General features: G+C 42.3%; 1 protein-coding gene across 1 annotated transcript in view; it reads right to left on the reverse strand.

The window, feature by feature from the left end:
* zranb2 (zinc finger, RAN-binding domain containing 2) overlaps positions 1 to 24,836 on the reverse strand; it is a 51,786-nt gene that overhangs the window by 13,558 nt on the left and 13,392 nt on the right. Inside the window, exons 3-7 of the mRNA XM_085982784.1 lie at positions 18,931 to 19,039; positions 18,419 to 18,501; positions 13,553 to 13,629; positions 10,939 to 11,067; positions 1,182 to 1,333 (exon numbers count right to left, since the gene is read on the reverse strand). Coding sequence (XP_085838910.1) covers positions 1,182 to 1,333; positions 10,939 to 11,067; positions 13,553 to 13,629; positions 18,419 to 18,501; positions 18,931 to 19,039 — 550 coding nt within the window. The remainder of the gene's footprint in view (positions 1 to 1,181; positions 1,334 to 10,938; positions 11,068 to 13,552; positions 13,630 to 18,418; positions 18,502 to 18,930; positions 19,040 to 24,836) is intronic.

Consider the following 24,836-nt stretch of genomic DNA (forward strand, 5'->3'; position numbering starts at 1 on the left):
TAAAGTGACTTGGGTGAACATAGCACAAGCAAAAACTTGCAACCAAATTAGGAGGCAGTCCCAATAATGACAAACAATGTATTCATTTAAAAGGATTGGGAGTATTTTCAACTAACCTAGCCAATAGGTAGCAGATGCAATTTAAAGTGGATAAATACAAAATAAGTTTGTATGGCAACAAGGAGCCAAAAGAGGGAGCACTTGCTAAATGGAATTGTCAGAGGGCTAACGTAGGAAAGACCCAGAATTTGCAAATTAAAGACAAATAAGCTACTGGGCTGCATTAAGAGCACAAGAGAAAAGAGACTGTATTGTTGATTTACAAGGTGTGCGTCAGATGCCATCTTGAGCACTGTACACAGTTCTGATCCCTAATTAAAAAGGGAGGAATTATTACCCTCAAGAGTACACAGGTAATCCAAATATCAAAAATGTAAGTTAAGATGAAAAAAAACAAGTTGTGCTTGTGCTCTGTGGAAAAAGAGGAAACCGCCAAGTGAGCCCATTGAAGTTTTCAATTATGAAAGAGATCAACATAGCGGATCCAGTCAAAAGGGTTTTAAAAAGTGGGCACAAGTTTAAAAATTGAGTAAAGAAAGGAACATGGGATACATCAATGGGGAAGGCCACTGAAATGTATATAAATAGATTCAAGAGACCAAAAGGGTCACATTTGCTCGCTTTCCTATTTAACAAAATTGTAAACATGTTCTTGATAGAAGGAAGACTTCCTCTACATATTTTATGAGCGTCTAAAGAGGAAAAAGTGATTGAGGAATAGGACAGAAAGCAGGTAAATGAGACCGAGATCATATTAGAAGAGGACTGATTCTTTGGGCCTTCCCCATCTTCCAATTTCTAAAATGGGTTAAATTATAAAAATAGGTCCCAGAACTTGGAAATAAATACAGGTTTTAGTACCTAAAAACAAAAAAAAATGATCTATAAAGCTATGATTAAAATCTTTGATCCCGTGTACATAACTATAGAATACATTTGATACTGCAATATTTTAAATGATCTAATAGAAGCCATCTAAAAGTCATCTCCTCAAAGGAAGGAATGTAACTTTAGATGCAAGACTTCAAAACTTCATGTCACATGAACAAACATATAAAAGAAAGAAGTTAAACTGATACTGACATTTTGCCCGGTGTCACCCTTGACCTGTACCCGTTTACCTGGACCTTGAACTGGAATGAGCAGTGGAGGAAGATGAAGATCGAGAGGAGTGTGACTTGGAGCGACTCCTGCTTTTGGAAGGCTTCTTTTCATCTTCACTTGTATCCAGATTGTACTTTGAGAGATCACCATCTTCTTCATCATCATCATCCTGGAAAGTGTTGAAAAGTTACGCCTAGCACATATGGAATGGACGTTCCACGTCTCAATTTAACATAAGTTGTAATTATAAAAAATTTAAAAAATTTTTTTAAAAATAGGCCTCTGTTACGTGTTAGAAACAGTTTTTTTTCTCCTCCGCCTCCCCTCCCAAAAAAACAAAGCAGCTCCCTGGGCACATTGGTCTGGGACAGGGTGGTGAACTGAACTGAAACTAAAACCATGAGACTTCACAGGGTCCAGTCAATGTTGACTCCCACCCAACTGTACACCACTGTGCCCCAATGTCTGATGGTGGAGGAGGGGTCTGGGACGTTGGCCGATAGTCATACTTAGAACCGCACCCGGATCAGCTGTTCCTTGATTAATCTGTGGGACAGGTCTCTCAACATTGTCACTAGTCCCTAGATGTTAATGAGGAGGATTTTTCAAGGTCGACTGGACTGCGTTTGCCTTTGTGTCCTGACCCAATTGCTAAGTCAAGTGGTCCATCTGGTATTATTCCCGTTATTCTTTGTTGCAGTTTGATACAACTGAGTGGCTAGGCTACTTCAGAGGATAGCTAAGAGTCAACTACGTTGGTGTGGGACTAGAGCCATATGTAGGCCAGACCAGGTAAGGGCAGCAGGTTTCCTTCCCTAAAGAACATTAGTGAACCAATTCAGTTTTTACAACAATCCAATAGCTTCCTGGTCACTTTTGTTTTTGCTGTTCCAGCTTTTTTGCTTCCAATCACAGGCCATTGTCAGGAGTGGTGAGCGCGGAGACTGAGTATTTAAACTCACTTTCGCGGGCTTTTTCCCCCCCCACAGGCCCATTGTCAGGAGCGGTGAGAGCGGAGACTCGGTGAGTATTTAATCTCCCTTTCGCAGGCTTTTTTTAAAATATAGAGGCTTACCGATCTCGTAGTCCGGCGGCGGCAGCGTTCCAGAGCCACGTCACAATTCAAAACGTGACGCGGGCAGGAGGAAGCAGCTGATTGGGTGAGCATTTATACTACTCTATAGCTTGACAGTTAAGGTTCATAGTTTATAAAGTTTAGACGGTCTTAATTTTGTGGTTATAGTTTCTATTGTGGAGGAGGAATTCCTGGAGTGTTTACGGGATGGTTTCCTGGACCAATATGTCGAGGAACCAACCAGAGATCAGGCCATCTTAGACTGGGTATTATGTAATGAGAAAGGATTAATTAGCAATCTTGTTGTACGAGGCCCCTTGGGTCGGAGCTGTCATAATATGATCAAATTCTTCATCAAAATGGAGAATGAAGTAGTTGACTCAGAGACTAGGGTCCTAAATTTAAATAAAGGAAAAAACATAGAAACATAGGAGCAGGAGTAGGCCATTCGGCCCTTCGAGCTTGCTCCGCCATTCAACGAGATCATGGCTGATCATCCAAACCCTAGCACCCGGTCCCTACACCGACAGCCATCCCACCCAAGCCCTATCCCCGTAACCCCACGTATTTAATCCCCTCTAACACTAAGGGCCAACTTTTATCATGGCCAATCAACCTAACCCACACATCTTTGGACTGTGGGAGGAAACCGGAGCACCCGGAGGAAACCCATGCAAACACAGGGAGAATGTGCAAACTCTACAATGGTCTGAGGAGCGAGTTGGGTAGGATTGATTGGGGAATGTCACTCAAAAAGAGTTGACGGTGGATAGGCAATGGCAAACATTCAAAGACCGAATGGATGAACTACAGAATTTGTTCATCCCAGTTTGGCATAAAAATAAAACAAAACAGGTGACTCAACCGTGGCTAACAAGGGAAATTAGGGATAGCATAAGTTCCAAGGAGAGGACATATAAATTGGCCAGAAAAAGCAATAATCCTGAGGATTGGGAGCAGTTTAGGATTCAACAAAGGAGGACAAAGGGATTAATTAAGAAGGGGAAAATAGAATATGAGAGTAAGCTTTCAGGGAACATAAAAACTGACTGTAAAAGCTTTTATAGATATGTGAAGAGAAAAAGATTGGTGAAGTCAAGCGTAGGTCCCTTGCAGTCAGAATCAGGGGAATTTATAATGGGGAACAAAGAAATGGCAGACCAACTAAATACATATTTTAGTTCTGTCTTCACAAAGGAGGACACAAATAACCTCCTAGAGATGCCAGGGAACATAGGGTCTGATGAAAGAGAGGAACTGAAAGAAATCAGTATTTGTAGGGAAATGGTGTTAGGAAAATTGATGGGACTGAAGGCCGATAAATCCCCAGGGCCTGATAATCTACATCCTAGGGTACTTAAGGAAGTGGCCCTAGAAATAGTAGATGCATTGCTGGTCATCTTCCAGAACTCTATACTCTGGAACAGTACCCATGGATTGGAGGGTAGCTAATGTTACCCCACTATTCAAAAAAGGTGGTAAAGAAAAAGCGGGGAATTATAGACCAGTAAGCCCGACATCGGTAGTGGGGAAAATGCTAGAGTCCATTATAAAAGATGTAATAGCAGAGCACTTGGAAAGCAGTGACGGGATCGGACAAAGTCAACATGGATTTACAAAAGGTAAATCGTGCTTGACTAATCTACTGGAATTTTTTTTTGAGGATGTAACTGGTAAAATAGATAAGGGAGAACCAGTGGATGTGGTGTATTTGGACTTTCAGAAGGCTTTCGATAAGGTCCCACATAAGAGATTAGCATGCAAAATTAAGGCACATGGGATTGTGGGCAAGGTATTGACTTGGATAGAGAACTGGTTGGCGGATAGAAAGCAGAGAGTTGGAATAAACGGGTCGTTTTCCGAGTGGCAGGCAGTGACTAGTGGGGTACCGCAAGGATCGGTCCTAGGACCCCAGCTGTTCACAATATATATTAATGATCTGGACAAGGGAATTGGATGTAATATCTCAGAATTTGCAGACGACACAAAGCTGGGTGGGAGGGTATGCTGTGAGGAGGATGTCGTGAAACTCCAGTACGATTTGGACAGGTTGGGTGATTGGGCAGAAGCATGGCCGATGCAGTATAACGTGGATAAATGTGAGGTTATCCACTTTGGTGGCAAAAACAGGAAGGCAGACTATTATATGAATGGCAATAGATTGGGAGAAGGGGAAGTGCAAAGAGACCTGGGTGTTCTTGTGCACCAGTCGCTGAAGGTAAGCATGCAGGTGCAGCAGGCGGTTAAGGCGGCAAATGGTATGTTGGCCTTCGTAGCAAGAGGGTTCGAATACAGGAACAAGGATGTCTTGCTGCAGTTGTACAGGGCCTTGGTGAGACCGCACCTTGAGTATTGTGTGCAGTTTTGGTCGCCTTATCTGAGGAAGGACATTCTTGCCATGGAGGGAGTGCAGTGAAGATTCACCGGGCTGATACCTGGGATGGCAGGAATGACGTATGAGGAGAGATTGGGTCGATTGGGCTTATACTCACTGGAGTTTAGAAGATTGAGAGGGGATCTCATCGAAACCTATAAATTTCTGTCAGGCCTGGACAGACTAGATGCAGGAAGGATGTTTCCGATGGCCAGGGTGTCTAGAACCAGGTCTGAGGATAAGGGGTAAGCCATTTAGGACTGAAATGAGGAGGAATTTCTTCACCCAGAGAGTGGTGAACCTGTGGAATTCTCTGCCACAGAGGGTGGTGGAGGCCTGTTCATTAAATATATTCAAGAAGGAGTTGGATATATTTCTTAAGGCTAAAAGGGATCAAGGGATATGGGGAGAAGGCAAGGACAGGGTACTGAATTTGGATGATCAGCCATGATGTCATTGAATGGCGGAGCAGGCTCGAGGGGCCGAATGGCCTACTCCTAGTTTCTATTTCTATGTTTCTATTATGTAGCGGGGAGTGCTAGGAAACAAGGGCTCTTAAATATATTTTTTAATAGTAAATTGGTGGTATTGATTTAATTTAAATTAATTAAAGGGTAAGTCATGGCAGCACAGCTCAGCCCCGTGGCATGCTCCTCCTGCACTATGTGGGAAATCAGGGACACGTCCCTGATGACCCTGTGTGCGGGAAGTATATCCAGCTGCAGCTACTGGCAGACCGCATTGCAGCGCTGGAGCTGCGAAGGGATACATACTGGAGCATTCGCGATGCTGAGGACATCGTGGATATCACGTTTAATCAGTTGGTCACACCGCAGGTAAAGGCTACACAGGCAGGAAGGGAATGGATGACAGCCAGGCAGAGTAATAAGCGCAGGCTGGTAGTGCAGGGGTCCCCTGTGGCCATCTCCCTCTCAAACAGATATACCGCTTCGGATATTGTTGGGGAGGATGGCTTATCGGGGGAAGGCAGCAGCAACCAACTTCCTGGCACCATGGGTGGTTCTGCTGCACAGGACAGGAGGAAAAAGAGCGAGAGCGCTATAGTGATAGGGGATTCTATTGTAAGGGGAATAGATAGGCGTTTCTGCAGCCGCAAACGAGGCTCCAGGATTGTATGTTGCCTCCCTGGTGCAAGGGTCAAGAATGTCTCGGCGCAGCTGCAGGATATTCTGGAGGGGGAGGGTGAACAGCCAGTTGTCGTGGTGCATATAGGTTCCAACGATATAGGTAAAAAACAGGATGAGGTCCTAAAAGCTGAATATAGGGAGTTAGGAGATAAATTAAAAAATAGGACCTCAAAAAGGTAGTAATCTCAGGATTGCTACCAGTGCCACATGCTAGTCAGAGTAGAAATAGAAGGATATTTCAGATGAATAGGTGGCTAGAAGAATGGTGCAAGGGGGAGGGATTCAAATTCCTGAGACAGTGGAACCAGTTCTGGGGGAGGTGTGACCAGTACAAACTGGACGGTTTGCACCTGGGCAGGACCAGGACCGATGTCCTAGGGGGAGTGTTTGCTAGTGCTGTTGGGGAGGGTTTAAACTAAAATGGCAGGGGGTTGGGAGCCTGTGCAGGGAGACAGAGGAAAGGGAAGCAAGGATAGAAGCAAAAGACAGGAAGGAGAAAAGCAAAAAAAGTGGAAGTCAGAGAAATCAAGGGTGTAAATCAAACATGGCCGCAGTAAACAATAATTCTAAAAGGTCCAAGAGTGTTAAAAAAAAATAAGCCTGAAGGCTTTGTGTCTTAATGTGAGGAGCATTTGTAATAAGGTGGATGAATTAGCTCCGCAAACAGATGTAAACGGATATGATATAATTGGGATTACGGAGACATGGCTCCAGGGTGACCAAGGCTGGGAATTCAACATCCAGAGGTATTCGATATTCAGGAAGGACAAGCAAAAAAGAAAAGGCGGTGGGGTAGCATTGCTGGTTACAGAGGAGATTAACACAATAGTAAGGAAGGAGATTAACACAATAGTAAGGAAGGATATTAGCTCTGATGATGTGGAATCTGTATGGGTAAAGCTGAGAAATACCAAGGGGCAGAAAACGTTAGTGGGAGTTGTATACAGACCCCCCCAAACAGTAATGCTGAGGTTGGGGGATGGCATTTAACAGGAAATTAGAGATGCGTGCAATAAGGGCACAGCAGTTATCATGGGTGACTAATCTACATATAGATGGGTCTAACCAAATTAGTAACAATACTGTGGAAGAGGAATTCCTAGAGTGTATACGGGATGGCTTCCTGGGCCAATATATCGAGGAACCAACTCGAGATCAGGCCATCTTAGAATGGGTATTATGTAATGAAAAAGGATTAATTAGCAATCTTGTTGTGTGAGGCCCCTTGGGGAGGAGCGATCATAATATGATAGAATTCTTCATTAAGATGGAGTGAAGTAGTTGATTCAGAGACTTGGATACTGAATTTAAATAAAGGAAACTACGATGGTATGAGGCACGAGTTGGCTAGGATGGATTGGGGAATGTTACGTACAGGGTTGACTGTGAATAGGCAATGGCAAACATTTAAAGATCGAATGGATGAACTACAGAATTTGTTCATCCCAGTTTGGCATAAAAATAAAACAAAAAAGGTGGCTCAACATTGGCTAACAAGGGAAATTAGGGATAGCATAAGATCCAAGGAGAAGACATATAAATTGGCCAGAAAAAGCAGCAAACCTGAGGATTGGGAGCAGTTTAGGATTCAGCAAAGGAGGGCAAAGGGATTCATTAAGAGGGGGAAAATAGAGTATGAGTAAGCTTGCAGGGAACATAAAAACTGACTGTAAAAGTTTCTGTAGATATGTGAAGAGAAAAAGATTGGGAAAGTCAAGCATAGGTCCCTTGCAGTCAGAATCAGGGGAATTTATAATGGGGAACAAAGAAATAGCAGACCAATTAAATACATACTTTGGTTCTGTCTTCACAAAGGAGGACACAAATAAACTCCCGATGTCAGGGAATCACAGAATCACAGAATCTACAGTGCAGATAGAGGCCATTTCGGCCCATCGAGCCTGCACCGACACATATCCCACCCTATCCCCGTAACCCCACGTATTTAATCCCCTAACACTAAGGGTCAATTTATCATAGCCAAATCAACCTAACCTGCACATCTTTGGACTGTGGGAGGAAACCGGAGCACCCGGAGGAACATAGGGTCTAATGAGGGAGGAACTGAATGAAATTAGTATTTGTAGGGAAATGGTGTTAGGGAAATTGATGGGATTGAAGGCCGATAAATCCCCAGGGCCTGATAATCTACATCCTAGGGTACTTAAGGAAGTGGCCCTAGAAATATTAGATGCATTTGCTGGTCATCCTCCAGAACTCTATACTCTGGAACAGTACCCATGGATTGGAGGGTAGCTAATGTTACCCCACTATTCAAAAAAGGTGGTAGAGAAAAAATGGGGAATTATAGACCGGTAAGCCTGACATCAGCAGTGGGGAAAATGCTAGAGTCCATTATAAAAGATGTAACAGCAGAGCACTTGGAAAACAGTGACAGGATCAGACAAAGTCAACATGGATTTACAAAAGGTAAATCATGCTTGACTAATCTACTGGAATTTTTTTGAGGATGTAACTGGTAGAATAAATAAGGGAGAACCAGTGGATGTAGTGAATTTGGGCTTTCAGAAGGCTTTCGATAAGGTCCCGCATAAGAGACTAGCGTGCAAAGTTTACGCACATGGGATTGGGGGTAAGGTACTGACTTAGATAGAAAAGTGGTTGGCAGACAGGAAGCAAAGAGCTGGAATAAACGGGTCTTTTTCCAAGTGGAAGGCAGTGACTAGTGGGGTACTGCAGGGATCGTTGCTTGGACCCCAGTTATTCACAATATATATTAATGATCTAGACAAGGGAACTAGATGCAATATCTCTAAGGTGTGTGTGTGTGTGTGTGTGTGTGTGTGTGTGTGTGTGTGTGTGTGTGTGTGTGGAGGAGGATGCAGAGAAACTCCAGTACAATTTGGACAGGTTGGGCGATTGGGCAGATGCATGGCAGATGCAGTATAATGTGGATAAATGCGAGGTTATCCACTTTGGTGGTAAAAACAGGAAGGCAGATTATCTGAACGGCAATAGATTGGGAAAAGGGGAAGTGCAACGAGACCTGGGTGTTCTTGTGCACCAGTCACTGAAGGTAAGCATGCAGGTGCAGCAGGCGGTTAAGAAGGCAAATGGTATGCTGGCCTTCATAGCGAGAGGATTCAAGTACAGGAGCAAGGATGCTTGCTGCAGTTGTACAGGGCCTTGGTGAGACCACAGTATTGTGTGCAGTTTTGGTCGCCTTATCTGAGGAAGGATGTTCTTGCCATGGAGGGAGTGCAGCGAAGATTCACCAGCCTGATACCTGGGATGGCAGGAGTGACGTATGGAGAGAGATTGGGTCGATTAGGCTTATATTCGCTAGAGTTTAGAAGAATGAGGGGATCTCATTGAAACTTATAACATTCTAACAGGACTAGACAGACTAGATGCAGGAAGGCTGCTCCCGATGGCAGGGGAGTCCAGAACCAGGGGTCACAGTCTAAAGATAAGGGGTAAGCCATTTAGGACTGAGATGAGGAGGAATTTCTTCACCCAGAGAGTGGTGAACCTGTGGAATTCTCTACCACAGAAGACAGTTGAGGCCAATTCATTAAATATATTCAAGAAGGAGTTGGATATATTTCTGAAGACTAAGGGGATCAAAGGATATGGGGAGAAAGCAGGGACAGGGTACTGAATTTGGATGATCAGCCATGATCGCATTGAATGGCGGAGCAAGCTCGAAGGGCCGAATGGCCTACTCCTGCTCCTATCTTCTACGTTTCTACGTAATTTAACAAAAAATATATAAACTGAATTCAAACTCTCAAACTCCCATAGTGGATTTGAACTCACATTGTCTGGATTATTAGTCCAGTAACATAACTGCAGTACCATACCTTATATTTCTAATCCTCCTCCTAAGCAACAGTAAATTTTGAACAGCTACTTACCATTTTGTTCTTTGCTTCTATGTTTAAGTAAATGATTCATGAAATGGAGTATTTGTCTCTCTCGATGAATTCGGCAGGCTGCTTCTGCTCCAGCTCCAATGGACCCATTTTCCACCCCCTGGGGCTTTCTTCTGCCCCCAAATGCCTTTTAAAAATGTTTTCTTGCCCCAATTACCTGCACTGCTTTCCCGAGATTTTGATAGCCTGTCAGACTTTTTCCCCTGCAGGCTGCGGTCATCATTCTATCTCACTTCATAGAATCTTACAGCATAAAACAAGGCCAGTTAATCGTGCCAGTGCCGGCTCTTTGAAAGAGCTATCCAATTAGTCCCACTCCCTTGCTCTTTTCCGATAGTCCTACAATGGGGAAAGTCTGCAGCTGCACACTTCAAACATTAGATGGAGCTTCTTAAACTCCAGATCTCCATACCTACAGCATCACAAATGCACCAAGGGAGATTTTCATTTTCCCAGACGTCAAAGAATTCACTAGTCAAAGTAGTCTAACTAAACCAAAACTCCCACTTTTAAGAGGGAAATTGAAGTGAGTACAAGGAACAGTGCCTCTTTTCCAACATAAACCCTATACAATTCATATATTGTTTCCTCCAGACTCAAAATATTTACAAGCAGCATCAAGTACATCCATTTCAGAGAAACAGACTTGATAGAGTGACATAGGAGAAAGGTGACACATAGGAGAAAGGAGACAATGTCTGCAACCTGACTTAACCATTTGCAAAAATGGACTATTTGGACAGGGTTGGAAAGGCATGAATTAGTCTATAAGCAGACCAAAAATATTATGAATCAAGAACCATCAATGAAGTGGACAGAATGTCAGAATATCCTTTGCTTTATTCAACTCCACTGAACATATTTGGCAGCTGCATAAGGAACTACATAAAAATTTTGGGAGACCATCAGGAAAGGAAATAAAGATACAGGGGTTAGTATACACCATTGACCTTGACCCCTAAAGTTCCTTTAATTTATTGCAATAATTACTTTATTACCCCACCTGAAATACTTATCTTCATCATCTTTCCAAGGATAAGCATTCACCAAGCCTCAGATTTTCTCCCATCCCCCTCCATCCCCAACTGCTTCAAGCAAGAGGCCAGTAATTTGGGGGTAAGATTTTAATGGTTTTAAAGTTAAATGTAGCAGTGTACTTTTCACACAAACACTCAAGATTAAGGTCATTGGTTTTTATTTTAACATTCTCTTAACGCAACTGTATGCAATAAGAAATAAGTACAATTATTATTATCAGCTTAAAAACCGAACAGTACTCACGTCTAGTTTGTATTTGGAGAGATCGCCATCCTCATCATCCTCCTCATCTTTTTCACTTTCAATTTCTTCTTGTAGGATAGTTTTGGGTCCAACTGGCTTTCCACGGAATTTCTTCTTTTTCCTTCCAAACTATTTTTGAAAATGAAAAGGTTAATACTGAACTTTTTTTTATTTTTTTAAGCAAAACTAAGTAATAAAAGCTAACAATGCATCTGAAAATATTTTAATAATTTGTCTGTAGTGTCCTCAGAATCAGCTCAGAGAAAATACCACTGTAGTTGCAAACTTTTGCATCAGAGCAGAGGTTCCCAAACTTTCTTTTTCACCAAGTCCCCCTTCAGAGGTTTACATGCCATTCACAACACCGTTTAACAGTATCTTGTAGTCTCCAAGATGGCAGATTCTATACTATTGACTTCACAAACTTGGAAATAAAATGGAGAGCTCAAATGCTCACCCTGCCTGGTCATGTAGGGATTGTGTGCCTCAGATAGCCAACTGCTTCAAAGATCTCTAATTTCATGCAACAATCAGATGACAAATGTCTTTCACTAACTGATGCAGCCTTGCATAGCCAGAGGAGGTGCATTATGGGGCATGGGATGTTGGAATCCCTGATTTCCAGAAACAAACATTATAGAATCATAGAAACTTACAGCACAGAAGGAGGCCATTCTGCCAGTGCTGGGTCTTTGAAAGAAGTCATGGTTAGTCCCACATCACTGCTTTTTGTTCGTAGCCTGCAAGTTCCTCATCCTCAAGTATCTGTACAACTCAATTATTTATGGAATCAACTTCCACCTTTTCAGGTAATCTTTGACCAATCATTTGGTCATCTGCCCCAATATGTGGATCGGTGTCAAATTCTGTCCGTTAACGCTCCTGTGAAGCGCCTTGGGACATTTTACTACGTTAAAGACATTATATAAATGCAAGTTGCTATTGTAGAGCCGGACAACTCACGAAAAAAATTCTCCTCATTCCCCCCTCCAGGTCTTTTGCCAGTGATTTTGAATCAATGACCTCTAGTTATTGACTCACTCACCAGAGGGAATCATTTTTCACTACCCTATCAAAACCTCTCAATCCTGAAAACCTCTATTAGGTCACTTCTTAACCTTCTGCGCCAAGAAGCAAAGTCCCAACTTTTCCAACCTCTCCTCAAAAAGGAAGTCCCTCATCCCTGGTAAACCTTCTCAGCATCCTTTCTAAGGCCTTTACATCTTTCCTGAAGTGTGGTACCCAGAATTCTCCACAATACTCCAGCTGAGGTCTAACCAGTGATTTGGGCCTATCACAGTTACTTCTGGTGCAACAGTAATCGGTTACTGTGCACCAGAAGCAGCTCCATAGGTCCAATGTCTACTTCTAGAAATAAGTGGGGAGATCTGTGCGGAGATCACCTCTGGCCATTCAAAGCTGCATCGGTGACTCTCGTTTTTGACCAGTCTTTTTCCGAGTGGCAGGCAGTGACTAGTGGGGTACCGCAGGGATCGGTCCTTGGACCCCAGCTATTCACAATATATATTAATGATCTAGACAAGGGAACTAGATGTAATATCTCCAAATTTGCAGACGACACAAAGCTGGGTGGGCGTGTGTGCGGTGAGGAGGATGCCGAGAAACTCCAGGATGATTTGGACAGGTTGGGTGATTATACTGCATCTGCCATGCTTCTGCCCAATGTGGATAAATGCGAGGTTGTCCACTTGTGTCAAAAACAGGAAGGCAGATTATTATCTGAATGGCAATAGATTGGGAGAAGGGGAAGTGCAACAAGACCTGGGTGTCCTTGTGCAACAATCGCTGAAGGTAAGCATGCAGGTGCAGCAGGCGGTTAAGAAGGCAAATGGTATGTTGGCCTTCATAGTGAGAGGGTTGGAGTACAGGAACAAGGATGTCTTGCTGCAGCTGTACAGGGCCTTGGTGAGGCCACATCTTGAGTAGTGTGCGAGGTTTTGGTCGCCTTATCTGAGGAAGGATGTTCTTGCCATGGAGGGAGTTCAGTGAAGATTCACCAGGCTGATATCTGGGATGGCAGGAATGACGTATGAGGAGAGATTGGGTCGATTGGGCTTATACTCACTGGAGTTTAGAAGATTGAGAGGGGATCTCATCGAAACCTATAAAATTCTGTCAGGCCTGGACAGACTAGATGCAGGAAGGATGTTTCTGATGGCCAGGGAGTCCAGAACCAGGGATCATAGTCTAAGGATAAGGGGTAAGCCATTTAGGACTGAAATGAGGAGGAATTTCTTCACCCAGAGAGTGGTGAACCTGTGGAATTCTCTGCCACAGAGGGCGGTGGAGGCCAGGTCATTAAATATATTCAAGGAGGAGTTGGATATATTTACAGCTAAAGGGATCAAGGGATATGGGGAGAAGGCAGGGACAGGGTACTGAATTTGGATGATCTCATTGAATGGTGGAGCAGGCTTGAAGGGCCTACTCCTGCTCCTATCTGCTATGTTTCTGTTTCTAAAGCCATTACAACAAGTTACATTTTACATAAGAGATGTTTTAGGAGACACACACACACACACACACACACAATATATATATTACACACACAAAAAAAAAAAAAATTTTTTTTTTTTTTTTTTTTAAGTATTACCTCATCATATTCATCATCAGATTCTTCACGTTCAATGTATTCTACATTTTCTCTTTCGTTAAATCCACCTCCATATCCTATCAGAAATGAGAATACAATCATTTTTTTTTTTTAAATACTGATCAAATGTAGTTCTAAGGATTAAGCTAATGTTGCAAAATCTGCAGTCAAGACATTTTGTGCAGTTTACTAGGGGAGAATATTATGCATGCCCTGTGTCTATTTTTAGAAAATGCAACCAGGGAATAATGAGTCTAAATAAGCAATCCCAGATTATTACTTGATTATGCATTAACACAAAGATTAAACTCTCTGAAATGCAAGATCATGTGACAAATACAGAGCAAGTTATAAGCTGTAAATTATTAGTGTAAAGCTCAGTTACACAATACATGATCCAGAAATGCAGGTATTGCATCAACATTTGACATCAGTATAAACTACCCCTAGTGGTAGGAGGTGGAATCTAATGTCCTGGGATGAAAATATTTGGGGTAGTTTTTGGAGAAAGATCTTCAGTGCTGTTCACTTGTTGATAGATTTGAAATGATGTAGCACTCTGAAAACCTTTCCCAATCAGAAGGCCTATAAAATTCACAAGAACAAGTTAGCAGCATATGAAAAGGCAAGCAAATATGTCACCAGGGCTTCACAGACTAGATAACCACATTTGGATTGTAGGCTATTTAGACACCCCTGTTCTGCATCACATCAGAAGCAAATCAAAAAGTCAATAGCACTAAAGCCAAACTTCCACATTTGTCCCAGAAACACAAGATCAACTTGCTGCACGCCCACAAATACCACCTGCAGGATTTCACACATTGCTGCTCTTGCATGTTGATGCGCTATCGATTCTAATAAAAGGCCGAGTAGAGTTCAGAACAACAGGCTTTTATTAACTACTGAATGCAACTACAGATCAGGACTATGCCTCTAGTGGACGACCGAATGGCAGAGAGCTGCCGTGCAGCCGTCCTTATACCAGGTAGCCAAGGGCGGAGTCAGCTGAGGCATAGTCAGGTATAACAGTGAAACAAGAGTGAACGACAACAACAGCAACAACAATAGCGAACACAGTGAACGACAGTAGTTTACCACACATGTGAAATAATCCAGATAGTGTCACTACCTAGAATGTTATTCCTTGTATACATAGAATCAACAGCACAAAAGCAGGCCATTCAGCCAAATAGGTCTATGCCAGCCAGTGTTTATACTTTACATGAGCCTCCTCCCACCTTACTTCATCTTACCCTACCAACATATCCTTCTATTCCTTTCTCCCTCATGTAATTATCTAGCTTCCCCATGAATGCATCCATGCTATTTCCTTCTGTGGTAGCAAATTCCACATTCTCACCACTCAGTAAAGAAAGTTTCATCTGAATTAGTGACTGCCTTATATTTATGACCCCATGTTTTCAACTCCCCCACAATTGGAAACATCTTCTCCACGTCTACCCCTACATATTTTAAAAGACCTCGATCAGGTCACTTCTCAGTCTTTTTTCTAGAGAAAGAAGTACAGCCTGCTCTATCTTTCGTGATAGGTGTATCCTCAGTGTTCTGGTATCATCCTTGTAAATCTTTTTTTGTACTTTATGGCATGTCTATACCCCTTTTTTACATAGGATATACGGCATCAGAAACAGGCCATTCAGCCGAACCAGTCCATGCCAGCATTTATGCTGCACACCAGCCTCCTCCAGTCTTTCCTCATCTAAATCTATCAGCATAACCCTCTATTCCCTTTACCCTCATATGCTTGTCTAGCCTCCCCTTAAATGCACCTATACTATTCGCTTCAACCACTCCCTGTGGTAGAGAGTTCCACATTCTCACCACTCTTTGGGTAAAGTTTCTTCTGAATTCCTATTGACTATCTTATATTGATGGCCTTGAGTTATGCTCTTCCCCACAAGTGGAAACATTCTCTCTGCATCCACTCAAAATTTCTCAATTTTAAAGGACCTCTAATAGTTCACCCCTCAGCCTTCTTTTTTAAAAAAAGAGACCCAGCCTGTTCATCCTTTCCAGATATGTATACCCTCACATTTTTGGTATCATCTTTGTAAATCTTCTCTGCACCCTCTCCAGTGCCTCTCTATCCTTTTTATAATAAGGCGACCAGAACTGTACGCAGTACTCCAAGTGTGGTCTAACCAAGGTTCGATACAGGTTTAACATAACTTCGCTACTTTTCAATTCTATACCTCTAGAAATAAACCCTAGTGCTTGGTTTGCTTTTTTTTATGGCCTTGCAAACCTGTGGCACAACTTTTAGTGGTTTGTGTATTTGTACTCAGGGATCCCTTTGTTCCTCTACCCCACCTAGACTCGCACCCTCTAAGTAATAAGTCACCTCCCAAAATGTAACACCTCACATTTATCTGTGTGGAACTTCATTTGCCAATTATATACCCATTCTGCAACTTATTGATGTCCTCTTTTAATCTGTTGCAGTCCTCCTCAGTATTGACCACCCCCCCCCAAAATTTGGTTTCATCTGCAAATTTAGAAATTGTGTTTTTGACTCCAAAGTCTAAATCTTTAATGAAAATTGTGAACAGCAGTTGTTCCAGCACTGATCCTTGTGAACACCACTACCCACCTTCTGCCACTGTGAACAGCTACCCTTTACTCCTACTCTCTGTCCTGAAGCCAGCCAGCAATCCATTTTGCTACTTGTCCCCTGACTGCACATTCTCTGACCTTGTTCATTAGTCTATTATGGGGTACCTTATCGAAGGCCTTTTGAAAATCCAGATAAAATTACATCTCCTGCATTACCATTGTCTACTCTGTTACCTCTTCAAAAAATTCATTAAGGTTGGTCAAGCAAGACTTTCCCTTTTGAAATTCATGCTGACTATTCATTATATTATTTTTGGTTTCTAGATGTTCTTCTATTTCCTCCTTTAGTAGGGATTCCATTATTTTTCCTACCAGATGTTAAGCTGACTGGTCTATAATTCCCTGGACATATTCTATCCCCCTTCTTAAATAATCGGTACGACGTTAGTTATCTGCCAGTCCTCTGGCACTACACCTTTTTTCTAACGAATTATTAAACATGTGTACAGGAAACTCTCGATTTACCGGCACCTAAATAACCTGAAATCTCTTAACCGGCAAAATTCAGGAGTAGGTTCAGATAAGTTTTACTTCATATTAGCGGCCGGTTCCTGGATCTGTGGCCAGGTTCCTGCACCTGTTGCTAAGCAACAGGGACGCTTGGATCTTGTGGTAGGGTTCCTGCACCTGTTGCTAACAACAGGGACGCTTGGATCTTGTGGTCAGAGTTCCTGCACTTGTTGTCAAGCAACAGGGAAGCCTGGATTTGTTGCTGTGTACGGAGCTCTCATACCTTTTACTCTACCTCTCTAATCTGGACTTTGATAAACCGGCACCACGGCGGTCCCGGATAAAAAAAAGTTTCCTGTAGTAATGCCTCTGCTATCTCTTCCCTAGATTCGTTAAAAAATGTGTGGATGCAATCCATCCGGACCAGGGATTTTATCCTCGGAGTTTGATTAGTTAATTTAATATATCCCTTTAAAAAAATAAAAAAAAATTTAAATGCACTTATCTCATTACTAATCTCATCATCCAATGTCATGTCTGCCTGTTCTATCTCCCTGGTAAATACTGAAGCAAAATAATTATTTAATATTTCTGCCATCTCTCTATCGTTACCGGTGGTATTATCCTATCTATCCCTTAATGGCCCTATTCCCATCCCAACCTTCCTTCCTTCCTTTTTTATTGATGTGCCTATAAAATATTTTACTATTTTGTTTTATATTCCTTTAAAATTTAATTTCATAGTTCCTCTTTGCCGCCCCAATTGTTCTGTTGACTTCTCAATCTTTTCATATTCTCCCTCATCATGTACTCCCCTGCTGTATATGTACTTAATGTATACATCTTTCCTTACCCTCAATTGCTCCCTTATAACTTTATTCATCCTTGGAGTCTCATTATTGTTTAGTTTGTTCTTTCCTTTTAATGGAATATATAATTTTTTGACACTGTGTTGAACAGAGTTTTAAATGTTTCCCATATCGTTGTTTGCCAATATTGTTGCCTATTCCCCCCCCTCCCTCCCAAGTTATATTCTCAGCCCCTCAAAATTCGCTTTTCTCCAATCTATTAACCTGGTTTTCATCATACTTATGTCCTTCTCAATGATCATCTTAAAGCGTGTTATATGATGGTCACTATTGCCTATATGTTCCCCTACTTTTACTTCTTATCTGCTCTGGTTCATTTCCCATTACTAGATCCAACAGCTAATCCTCCCTTGTTGGTCTTTTTACATATTGGGTTAGAAAGGAGTCCTGTACACATTGTAGGAACTCCATTCCCTTATCCCCTTTACTTCCCTAATATGGAGACCAGAACTGTGCACAGTTCTCAAAGTATGGTCTAACTAAGGATCTATACAAGTTTAACATAACTTCTCCGCTTTTGAATTCTATTCTAGAAAATGACACCTAATGCATAGTTTGTTTGCCGAGATGCAGAGTGTAGCATCGTTCGATGAATCAGTGCTGCTGGACTCCGTGTAAGGATGTGCAAAATCTGATTGGCAAGTGGTATTCAGGACAATGCCTCCAAGTTTTTTTACGGACAATTTTTTTTTTTTTTTTTATATAAAAGATAGCAGGCTTTTGTTAGTCATCAAGTTACACCCAAATTACAATCTTTAAAAATAAGTCACAGGCTGAACATCATATCTCCACATGAATTTATCAATCTAGCCCATAGATTTATAGTTTTGAAAATGGTCCATCAACTGAAATATTCTATAAAGTGGCTTTTAATAATAGTACATTCTACTATTGTACATTCCAATCTTACCAGTCCTTTCTTCTAATTTGGCATACTTTGGAGTGTTGCACATGTTGCACTCTGATCTTCTTGCCCAATTCACATTACCACAGCTAAAAAATAAAATAACTTAAATCATTAGCATCAGTTATACCAGAATATACAAAACTCTGGATTCTATGCTTATTTTCACACAAGTGAAACGGAGCATCAAAAATGCTAGCTTAAAAAATGCAAGATTGTTTTTAAACTTGAATTTACCGCTAGTCTCAATACAGAACTTTTTTTTTTTTTTTTTTTTTATATATAATATATATATATATATATATATATATATATATATATACAGTAAAGCTGATTGCTTAAGCAAGCCCTACAAAGCTCTTAATGGTCTTCTGCCATATCTCACACTGAACATCCAGCATATTTACGAGTAATTAGAATCACTGTAGACTTCAGTTTTCTTCGACTGAATAAGTATTTAAAAAGATACACACTTTCAAACAAAAGATTTCACACTGCATTACAGATGATAACCTTACGTTTTACACTGCCAGTCATTGGCACTGAAAAGGCCACGGCTCTTTTCTGCAAGAGTCTTTCCAATTTCTGTTCCTCCAGCCTTCATTAGTTTTGCTTCACATGTTCTTTCTAAAAAAAAATACAAAAATACTAGAATCAAAATTCTCTCAAAAACATGACATTACTGTATAATGTTTTAAAATGCTGCGACTTCAAGGTTGAACCATGACTTGCAGCCTGCCATATGCCATGACAAGAAATGTGCTTGGAAAGCTAAATGGATAAAATGTAAATATGATTGAATGTCAAATCAGGAATTAGTACTATTTATATCTGCTGGGGTCAAAAGAGAAATGTGGATTCTCCCAATAACACAGCAGGTTTACCCAGAGACAATGAGCCATGTAAAGGCACGTTCAGGTTAGCCGATCTCAGCTGGATTGGCGTTACAATTTTACAGGTCTGTGGTAAATAATCTCAAGCTCAGGGTCCACTAGTCACGTGAAACAACAGCATGACCTGGGAATTGTAACAATAAGCCCCCTCAATGTGTGTACTGAATACCATGATCTTGCATGCATAGATGTGCATTTTCCTATTTTTCAGAAGGAGAACTGAAAAACACTCAAGCGAGTAAAAGCCATTTGTAACCAACAAACATGAAATATGAATGAACAGAACATAGTTTTCCAGTGAGATAAACCCATTTACTACTGCTTGCACCTAAATAAAACACACATTTTGCAGTTATGGGAGAAACTCACTTTACAAGTTAGTAGTCTCGGAACCAATTGGCAACATCCTTTTCACGTACAGGCCACATACGTGCATGCCACAGCTTTCTTGCAGCCTCACTCACTTGAGGAAAAGACACATGTGTCTGGCTGTTCCAGGCACAGAATGTTCTAGACTGACCTCTCCAGAGAAAAGACAAAGGTTGACCTCTGAACTCAGTTCTGTGCCAAAAATTGGCTCACCGAGCTGCCAAAGTTACCACCTTAAATGTGGACCCTCGGCTCACTGGATGCAGATATCCAACAACAACAAATTGTACTTGTATAGCGCATTTAACATATTAAAACATCCCAAGGCTCTTCACAGGAGTGTTAAGACAAAAAATTGACACCGAGCCACATAAGAAATTAGGGCAGATGACCAAAAGCTTAGTCAAAGAGGTAGGTTTTCAGGAGCGTCTTAAAAGGAGGAAAGTGAGGTAGAGAGACGGAGAGGTTTAGTGAGGGAATTCCAGAGCTTAGGGCCTAGGCAGCTGAAGGCATGGCCACCAATGGTTGAGCAATTATAATCAGGACTGCTCAAGAGGGCGGAATTTGAAGAGTGCAGACATCTCGAGGAGTTGTGGGGCTGAAGGAGATTACAGAGATAGGGAGGGGCTAGGCCATGGAGGGATTTGAAAACAAGGATGAGAATTTTGAAATCAAGGCGTTGCTTAACCGGGAGCCCATGTAGGTCAGCGAGCACAGGGGTGATGGCTGAAGGGGACTGAGAGAGAGTTCAGACACAGGCAGCAGAGTTTTGGATGACCTCAAGTTTACGTAGGGTAGAATGTGGGAGGGCTAGCCAGGAGTGCGTTGGAATAGTCAAGTCTAGAGGTAACAAAGGCATGGATGAGGGTTTCAGCAGATGAGCTGAGGCAAGGGCGGAGACGGGCGATGTAACGAAGTGGAAATACAGTCTTAGTTATGCCACGGATGTGGTCGGAAGCTCATTTCAGGGTCAAATATGACACCGAGGTTGCGAACAGTCTGGTTCAGCCTCAGACAGATGGTAGGGACAGGGATGGAGTCCGTGGCTAGGGAATGGACTTTGTGGCAGGGCCCAAAGACAATGGCTTCAGTCTTCCCAATATTTAAGAACTGAAGAACATAAGAAATAGGAGCAGGAGTAGGCCAATTGGCCCCTCGAGCCTGCTCCGCCATTCAATAAGATCATGGCTGATCTGATCCTAACCGCCAATCCACTATGACAGGACTATCTCCTGAATCTAACAGCATTAGACACACGAAAACAGGAGCAGGATCAGGCTACGCGGCCCCTGGGCCCGCTCCGCTACCCACAGGGCCATGACCTATCCGAACCTAGACTCATGTCCAAATTCCTGCCCGCTCCCCGTAACCCTTAATTCCCTTTTCTACTAGGAAACTGTCTATTTCTGTTTTAAATTTATGTAATGATGTAGCTTCGACAGCTTTTTGGGGCAGCATATTCCATGGACCTACCACCCTCTGAGTGAAGTAGTTCCTCCTCATCTCAGTTTTGAAAGAGCAGCCCCTTATTCTAAGACTATGCCCCCTAGTTCTAGTTTCACCCATCATCTGGAACATCCTCCCTGCATCCACCCGATCCAACCCCTTCATAATCTTATATGTTTCAATAAGATCGCCTCTCATTCTTCTGAACTCCAATGAGTAGAGTCCCAATCTACTCAACCTCTCCTCATATGTCCATCCCCTCATCCCCGGGATTAATCGAGTGAACCTTCTTTGTACTGACTCGAGAGCAAGTATGTCCTTTCTTAAGTATGGACACCAAAACTGTATGCAGTATTCCAGGTGCGGTCTCACCAATACCTTGTACAACTGAAGCAATACCTCCCTATTTTTATATTCTATCCCCCTAGCAATGAAAGCCAACATTCCATTGGCCTTCTTAATCACTTGCTGCACCTGCATACTAACCTTTTGAGTTTCGTGCACCAGGACCCCCAGATCCCTTTGTACTTCAGTACTTTCAAGTTTCTTGCCATTAAGATAATAACTTGCTCTACGATTTTTCCTGCCAAAGTGCATAACCTCACACTTTCCAGTATTGTATTCCATCTGCCAAATCTCTGCCCACTTACTTAGCCTGTCTATGTCCCCTTGCAGGTTTTTTATGTCCTCCTCACTCACTACTTTCCCTCCCATCTTAGTATCATCTGCAAACTTTGACGTGTTACACTCGGTCCCCTCCTCCAAATCGTTAATATAGATTGTAAAGAGTTGGGGACCCAGCACTGACCCCTGCGGAACACCACTGGTTACTGATTGCCAGTCTGAATATGAACCATTTATCCCAACTCTCTGCCTTCTGTTAGATAGCCAATCCTCTATCCATGCCAGAATATTACCCCCAATCCCGTGATTTTTTATCTTAAGCAATAATCTTTTGTGTGGCACCTTGTCAAATGCCTTTTAATTGGAGAAAATTTCTGCTCATCCAATACTGGATGTCAGACAAGCAGTGTGTAAATTCAGAAACAGTGGAGGGGTCGAGAGAAGTGGTGGTGAGGTAGAGCTGGGTGTTGTCAGCGTACATGTGGAAACTGACGCAGTGTCTTCGGATGATGTCGCCAAGGGGCAACATGTAGATAAGAAATGGGAGAGGACTAAGGATAGATCCTTGGGGGACACCAGAGGAAACGATGCCGGAGTGGGAAGAGAAGACATTGCAGGTGATTTTCTGGCTACGATTGGATAGATAAGAATTGAACCAGGCGAGTGCAGTCCCACCCAGTTAGAGGATGGTGGAGAGGCGTTGGAGGAGGATGGAGTGGTTAACCGTGTCAAAGGCTGCAGACAAGTCGAGACGGATGTGGAGGGATAGTTTACCTTTATCACAAGTCACAAGGGATATCATTTGTGACTTTGATGAGAGCTGTTTCAGTACTGTGGCAGGGGCTGAAACTGGATTGGAGGGATTCAAACATGGAGTTGCGGGAAAGATGGGCATGGATTTGGGAGGCGACGACACGTTCAAGGACTCGAGAGGAAAGGGAGGTTGGAGATGGGGTGGTAGCCTGCAAGGACAGAGGGGTCAAGGGTTGTTGTTTTCAGGAGAGGGGTGATGACAGCAGATTTGAATTAGAGGGGGACAGTACTTGGAGAGCGAACCATTAACAATGTCAGCTAACATGGGGGCCAGAAAAGGAAGGTGGGTGGTCAGCAGTTTAGTGGGAATAGGGTCGAAGTATTTTAGCCAAGACCCATGCAGAATTGAACTGCTATGCAATGTGCTCAATGGCTCCCTATTACCTCAACAGTAATGTGGTATGCTAAAGTATGCCATCTTGATTGTCCTAATCAAGAGCCTAAATGGCTCAAGTCTGAGAATTAACCTTTTGTGAATTGAATCTAACTTCAGCATACAACATAAATTAAACCAGAATCCCCACCAGGACAAATAATATCCCTACACGTAACAAGAAGTAGCGATAGAGTTATTACAATTCATAGAATTATACAGCACACCATGCAGCCCATTGTGCCTGTGCCGGCTCTTTGGTAGAGCCATCCAATTAGTCCCATTCCCTTGTAATTTTTCTCCCTTCAAGTATTTATCTAATTCCCCATTGAAAGTTACTACTAAACCTGCTTCCACCATCCTTTCAGGCAGTGGATTCCAGATCACAACTCACTGCGTAAAAAAAATCTCGTATCGCCTCTGGTCCTTTTGCCAATCACTTTAAATTTGTGTTCGCTGGTTAGTGACCCTTCTGCCACTGGAAACAGTTCCTCCTTATTTACTCTATCATAACCGTTCATGATTCTGAACACCTCTATCAAATCTCCTCTTAACCTTCTCTGCTCTAAGTAGAACCCCAGCTTCTCCACACAACTGAAGTCCCTCATCCTTGGTACCATTCTAGTAATTCTGTTCTGCACCCTCTCCAAGGCCTTGACATTCTTCCTAAAGTGTGGTATCCAGAATTGAACACAGTACTCCAGCTGGGCCCAAACTAGTGTTTTATATAGGTTTAGCATAATGTGTACTCTGGTGGATATAGATCCAGCCAAGGCCGAACCAGTGTTTTATAAAGGTTTAGTATAACTTCCTTGCTTTTGACCTCATTATCCCTGGGTTGGTTGAATTGCAATCCCTGCTAGAACTGTGCACTTGTAGATGTCAAAAAAAAGCTCAAACAACTAAACCTACTTTCACTGTATACAGAAATTGAACAGATACACAAGTCATCAAAATAAAAAAAGGTTTAGATACCAAGCTATTTACCATGGACAATGAGCATAGAACTAGAGATCACATGTACAAAATGTCCAAGCTGTAGCATGGTTAGAAAATCCCACAGGATAGTGGATATATGGAACATGCTCTGAGAGAACAAATGAGGCCGCCAACTGGCACCTTTAAAAAGCTGTTGAAAAGCAGTGTTGCGGTTTGTAAAGATATAGCATTGCTTGATTTCCTTCCCCCCCCCCCCCCCCAAGGCAAGTAGGGGAAGGAAGTTAGAACAGATGGCAAGAGAAACTTCTTTACATAGAGTTGTGAATCAGTTTAGGTGGAGCTAAGAAACAGCAAAGGGCAGAAAACATTGGTGGCCTATACACAACTCCCACCAAACAGTAGTGGCAATGTAGGGCACAGTATCAATCAAGAGATTAGAAGTGCATGTAACAAGGGCAATATGGTAATCATGGGGGACTTTAATCTACATATTGACTGGGCAAATCAAATTACCACCAATGATAGAGGACGAATTCTTGGAATGCATGCGAGATGGTTTCCTGGATCAGTATGTGGAGGAACCAACCAGGAAACAGGCTATTCTGCATCTGATACTGCGTAATGAGAAAGGGCTAATCAATAATCTTGTGGTAAAGGGGCCTTTAGGGACAAGTGACCATATATGATTGAATTTTATATTAAGTTTGAGAGTGATGTAGTCCAATCTGAAACTAAGGTCTTCAATCTAAACAGAGGAAACTACAAGGGTATGAGGGACTAGCTGGCCATGGTAGATTGGGAGACTACACTAAAAAGGTATGAAGGTGGTCATACAATGACTAACATTCAAGGAAATAATGCATAATTTGCAACATATATTCCTCTAGGGCATAAAAACCCAAAAGGAAAAGTGATCCAACCATGGCTAACAAAAGAAATTAAAGGTAGTATTAAGTCAAAGGAGGAA

The sequence above is a fragment of the Somniosus microcephalus genome, chromosome 3 (assembly GCF_052327205.1).
Source record: "Somniosus microcephalus isolate GS21.2 chromosome 3, FLI_Smic_1.0, whole genome shotgun sequence".
NCBI classification, from domain to species: domain Eukaryota; kingdom Metazoa; phylum Chordata; class Chondrichthyes; order Squaliformes; family Somniosidae; genus Somniosus; species Somniosus microcephalus.